This window comes from Gossypium arboreum, chromosome 13, assembly GCF_025698485.1.
Source record: "Gossypium arboreum isolate Shixiya-1 chromosome 13, ASM2569848v2, whole genome shotgun sequence".
NCBI classification, from domain to species: Eukaryota; Viridiplantae; Streptophyta; class Magnoliopsida; order Malvales; family Malvaceae; genus Gossypium; species Gossypium arboreum.
The window spans coordinates 104021017-104027554 of NC_069082.1; the positions used below are offsets into that span (position 1 = coordinate 104021017).

Sequence of the window (6538 nt, forward strand, 5' to 3'; positions counted from 1 at the left end):
ATGTTGTAATTATACCACGATTATAATGAGTGGACAATTATGGACATTATATATGTTGTTTTTAAAGGTTAATTAAAAGGTTAAATGTGTAATTTAGTAAATAAAGTTAATTAAACTAAAGAAAAGACAAAAGTATAATCTTTTATGTTCATCTTCCACTGAAATAAGCTAGGAAAAACACCATTTTTGATGCTTTGAAGTTTCGGCTAGCTTGGTCCATGCATGTGTTCATTTTTTAGGTTAGTTTTTAATGATTTTTATATTTTCGGGATCGTTGTAGCTTAATCTAGCTAGCCTAGGGACTAAATTGTGAAACTACCCAGGGACTAAATTGTGAAACTATTAAATTGTTAGGGTTTTTCCATTGATGAACGTGTAAGAGTTTTAATGTTTTATGGAATAAAATGGTTAGTTGTTGATAGACAAACAATTTTTGTTAAGTGATTTTTCATGAAATTGGTAAATAGGGTCTTGAATTGAAAAGTAGAAAACTATACATGGTGAAATTGTGAATTAAATGAAATATAGGACTTTCTAGTGACCTAATAGATATTCGGCTAGGGTGGGTTGAGGTTGAATTGTGGGTTGAGGTTGAATTGCATGAATATTCAATTTTTATGAGCTAAAGACTAAATTGAAAAGAAATCAAAAGTTTAGGGTCAAAAGAGTAACTTTGCAAGCATGTGAATTTGCATTGAATTAAATAGAATAGTTATTAAATTGGTTGAATATATTTATTTAGATCAAGATAAATCTCGTCCGGATCTAAATCAATGAAAGGCAAAAATCGCAAAATAACCATTCGTACTCCTATGCGATAGTTGTCGATGTAAGTTCATAGTAATTAAATTATATCATTTGATTTATTGATGTATTTTTATTTTATAATCAAGTAGTTAATTATTATATAATTATATCCATGATCGCACTTACATGCCCCTGTTGTACTATTTTAAAATCAAGTAGTTAATTACTATATAATTATATCCCTAATTGCACTTACATGCCCCTATTGTACTATTTTATAATCAAGTAGTTAATTATTATATAATTATACCCTTTATCACATTTACGTGCCCCTGCTGTACTTCGGTACTCCTGATAACACTTTGGTGTCGTGGTTATATTTCGGTAACATTAATCAAATAAAATAAAAGTTCATGCATTTAATGTTAAGTTAAATGAGTTTCTATGTACTTACTAAGCTTTACTAAGCTTTATAAGCTTATACGTGTTTGTGTGTCATTTTGTAGATTTCTTCTGCTGATTGGGGATGGATTGAAACTTTGGCTCATTATCCATCTTTGTTAGTAGCTTTTGAACACTTTTGGGATTGTGGCATGTATATGTGGCTATAAGTATATATTTCTATGTGTCAAGTTAATTTTGGTGTAAAAATGAACTACTAAGTTATGTATTTGGACCCATTGTTTCTAAGTTATATATGTATCTTTTGACTTGATAAAATGACTGGATGCAATCACTTGTGAATGGTTTAATAATGATGAATTTAAGTTGTTATGCTAGTATTTATGTTGAATAGGTGTTTAAATAAATAAAGATGAAGGACTAGTTTAAAAATGTATGTTATAAAGGTTAGGTGATATGTTTGAAATGTGGTGATTTGGTACCTTTTTTATGTTTGGATGTTAGGTAATTTAAGTGACATTTGATGAGGTATGCTTAGTTTTGAAAGTAGTGAATGCTATGGTAAATTTAAATATATGGTTGTACATGGTTTGATATTATAATTAAGGTGCCTTTGGGCATATTGGTTGGATATATTTATAACATATTAGGATTGCTTATTATGCTTGGTTTTAATGCAATTTGAATACTTGTATATATGTGCAAATTTGGATGTAGGTTCAATGCTAAGATAGGTGAGAAAAATGGCATGAAAAATGACCTATTTTTGAGTAGAGACACGGCGTGTGTCTCAACTGTATGTCCCCTATAGCTTTAAAAAGATTGCAAGTCAGGTTGTTACACGGCCTAGCACATGGCCTGGTAGACAGGCATATGGCTTGGCCGTGTGACCCAAGTCAGTAAGTTACACGGGGACGGACAGGAGCTGATACACAGTCGTGTGTCCTTTCTTTGAATGCCCATACGGCCTGAGACATAGGAGTATCTCTTGGCCGTGTGACCCCTGCAGTGTTGAAAATTTCATTATTTTCTGAAAAATTCTCTGAGTTTTCGATTTAGTCCCGATTTGTTTCTAACGCGTATTTAGAACCTCGAGGACTTGTTTAAAGGACAATATGCATGTTACAATTGGTTTTAAAATGTTTATTGATATTATTTGATAAGTTGATATTTATGTTTGTTTGATTTGAAAACTCCGGTAACGCTTTGTAACCTTACTCTGGCGACGGATACGGGTTAGGGGTGTTACATGAGACAAATCAAGCAAAAATGTGAGCTTTAAGCCTAGTATGTGATTAAGCCTATAATGTTAATACAAGTAATCATAATCAATAGATTGTCTCATTGCATATCATAATTCAATCGAAGTATATTTAGTAATATCATACCGTATTGTATCATATCATGTCATTTCGTACCAAAGCATATCATATCATATTAAGTCCTACCTCCATCCATTACACACCATCTCCGTCCAACCAATTACACCATATAAGACTGCAAAAGTTCATCCATCCAATCACACCAAAATGCGGCAGTGTGCCACTCATATAGTTGTTGCTGAGCTGCCATGAATAAATTTGAGGACTAACCGCTATAATTGAAGAAAAATTGCCATATAACTCTTCCACCATCATATCATATCCACCCCAAAACACTAACATATCATAATCACATATCATACATACATATATCGTAGGTCATACAGCATACAAACTTACATACTTTCATACAAATCATAACATAACATATAGTTTAATGATAACATATCTTCCTTTTAACATACCTCCTAAACTTATTCATATATCTTTACGTACTGAAACTTATACTTTCTGGCTCCATACGATGCCTACAGACCCAAGTTTCAAGTCCCTTAAACAGTCCCTAACCAGGCCTTCAAATTTGGCAAAAAGGCCCACAAGACCCAAAAACCTAGCCCATGTGGTCTGCACTATCTACCACACGGCCTGACACACTGCAGTGTGGCACTGGGAAGTTTCGAAAAATAGCCCATGTTTCATGATTTTTTTCAAGTTTCTATCAAGTTTAAGGATCATTGTCACACACCTATTGATAATTCGATAACCCACACAAGAATCACACCCCAAATCCTACACAAAACACCTAAACTCATCGATTTTAATATCAATCAAACCTACAATTTCACCAAAAAATAGTCCTAAAATTCAACGTTCGAGTATTTACCCCAAACATAACAAAAACCAAAGTCTATTCTTAATTCGTTGGAGGTTCATTTACAAGAAAGAAAGAATACTGTTTCAAATCAAAAACTCCAAAAACCTCCAATAACAGTTCAATAACGAATACTTCCCCAATGATCGATTGGTAATCAATCAACACATCAGAACACGACAACACCCGAGCTAGTTAAATTCTTGAAGCAATCAAAAGAAGCAAAGCAAGAAGAGAAAGGAAAAAATATAATGTGACGTGAGAAAAATATTTGGGAAAAACGACAGGAGAAATAAAATTTTGTGAAAACCCTTTTTATTATTTTGGATAATAATTATTTAAAAAAATTCCAAATCAATGAAACTTCCCACTCCTCACAACTACCCAACAAATCAGATACACATCCCTAAAGTTACTCCATAGAAAACAAATTATCTCCTCCACCCAAGTAACATAATCAAGAATTAGCAAAAATAACTACATATTGCTTGCACAAAGGCTCAATCACAAGACCAATGAGTTTATAGAAGCACAACCATTGAACCAACCCATTTCTCTTGTCAACAATTAATGAAATTAAAAGATAAACCCAAAGACTTAATTTGGGCATAATTCAAAATGAAATTAGAAAATCTCAAAACATTGGAATCGAACTCATGATTTAAAACAAACATGCAAACCACTTAAACACCAAACCAAAACAAATTATTTAGAAAGCTTACGAAATTAAAATCTAAGAAATTTTGGGGTGTACAACTCTCCCCTCCTTAAAGAAATTTTGACCACGAAATTTACCTGCTCAAAGAGATAAGGATACTACTGACGCATCAAATCCTCAAGCTCCTACGTGGCTTCCTTGGAACCATGATTCTTCCAAAGTACTTTAACCAAAGGAATGGTCTTTCTTCTTAAAAATTTAACCTCATGCTCCAAAATCTGTATCGGCTCCTCCCGTAGGGAAAATTTGGCCTTAACTCAATCTCCTCCATTAGAACCACATGTGAAGGATCAGATCGATAACGTTTCAGCATAGACACGTAGAAGACGTCATGGATGCGATACAACTCTGGATGCAACTCAAGCTAATAAGCAACCGGCCCAACTCGGCTCAAAATCTAATACGGCCCAAAGAAACGAGGGAATAACTTGCCCTTATAACCAAACTTGAGAACTTTTTTCCACGAAGACACCTTAAAGAAGACATGGTCCCCTACTTCATACTCAATCTCTCACCTCTTAAGGTTCGCGTAAGACTTCTTTTAATAAAAAATGGCCTTAATTTTATCTCGAACCAGACAAACTTTATCCTCAGTCTCAGCCACTAATTCGAGACCCAAAATTTTCCTTTCTCCCAACTCAGTCTAACAAAGTGGAGTGCGACATTTCTTACCATAAATAGCCTCATAGGGCACCATCTGAATGCTAGATTCAAAGCAATTATTATAAGCAAATTCAACTAGCGACAAAAACTCCTCTCAACTCCCTCGAAAATCAATCACACAACTCCGAAGCATATCCTCCAAAATCTGAATTATTCTCTCAGACTGACCATCAGTCTGAGGATGAAAAGTCCTACTAAAATCCAGTCACGTATCCAAAGCTTCATGTAACTTATGCTAAAAACAGGAAGTAAAACGAGGATCCCAATTCGAAATGATAGATATTGGAACCCCATGAAGTTTGACAATCTCAGAAACATAAAGCTTCACCAACATCTACAAAGAGTAGTAGAACCTAACTGGAATGAAGTGTATAGACTTAGTTAACCAATCCACAATAACCCAATCCGAATCCTTCTTAGTGGGTGTTGAAGGCAACCCACTAATGAAATCCATAGTCACCTGTTCCCATTTCCATAATGTAATTTTAACGGGTTGAAGCAATCTAGAAGGAAGTTTGTCCTCAGCCTTAACCTACTGGCATGTCAAGCAGTGGGACACAAAATTGTTTACCTCACATTTTAGCCCAGGCCACCAATACAAGTCATAGAGGTCACGATACATCTTATCACCACCAGGATGTATAGCACGAGAGCTACTATGCACTTTCTATATAATAGATTGTCTTAAATCCATAACCTTAGGCACATAGATATGACCCCAAAAACACAAGATACCATCATCATTATACCTAAAATCTATAGTCTTACCCTTATTCATCTGTTGAACCTGACTAATCAAAGATTCATCCAAAAGTTGATTACTTTTAATCTCATCCAACAAAGACTGCTTAACCTGCAACTCGGCTAGAATCTCACCATCATCAAATAAACTTAGGCGAGCAAACATCGTCCCCAAATTATTCATGGATCTTTGACTAAGTGCATCGGCCACCATGTTGCCCTTACCGGGATGGTACTCAGTCGAACAATCATAATCCTTAAGCAACTTAATCCAACAATGCTGCCTAAGATTCAACTCCTGCTGAGTCATGAGGTACTTAAGACTTTGATAATCGGTGTAGATGATACACCTCTCACCATACAAATAATGCTCCCAAATCTTAAGTGCAAAAATAATCGCAGCAAGCTCAAGGTCATGAGTCGGATAATTGCCCTCGTGCTGCTTAAGTTATCTAAACGCCTAAGCAACCACATTACCTTCTTGCATCTATACACAACCCAAACCAGTATGTGAAGCATCACTATAAACAACAAACTCCTTTTTAGGTTTAGGCTGAATCAAAATAGGTGCCTAAGTCAAAACCAACTAGAGCTTCTCAAAGCTCGCTTGTTGTTCAATAGTCCAAACAAATGGAGCATTCCTACATAGCCATTTAGCCAAAGGTGTTGCTATCAAAGAAAACCCCTCAACAAATCTTCGATAGTATCCTGTGAAACCCAGCAAACTCCGAAGCTCAATCACATTCTTGGGCTACTTCTAATCTAAAATAATCTCTATCTTCTTAGGATCCAGTCTGTAACACCCCCTTAACCCTAAACCTTCGCCAGAACAGGGTTATGGAGCATAACCGGACATATCAGACAATTTACAAATAATTCACAAATCAATAACATACATAGTATAATTAATTATTAAATCCCTATAATGGACCCTCAAGGTCCAAAACATGTATTAAAAGTGGAACATGACTAGTTCGAGTACTCCAAAAAATTTTCGTAAATTTTTTTAACTCAATATAACCCTTTTATAAACATCTAACCTTCCCTGAAATTTTCAAACCACAACCAATTTGC

At 34.9% G+C, this 6538-nt stretch overlaps 1 protein-coding gene across 1 annotated transcript; it reads right to left on the bottom strand.

Annotated features, from left to right (window-relative positions):
- Window positions 1-4958: 4958 nt before the first annotated feature.
- LOC108468750 (uncharacterized) lies at window positions 4959-5774 on the bottom strand. The gene is made up of 4 exons (XM_017769607.1): window positions 5511-5774; window positions 5295-5390; window positions 5124-5183; window positions 4959-5057 (listed from the first exon to the last, which is right to left on the bottom strand). Exons 1-4 carry the CDS (start codon window positions 5772-5774, stop codon window positions 4959-4961), a joined length of 519 nt encoding a protein of 172 aa, XP_017625096.1.
- Window positions 5775-6538: the final 764 nt, after the last annotated feature.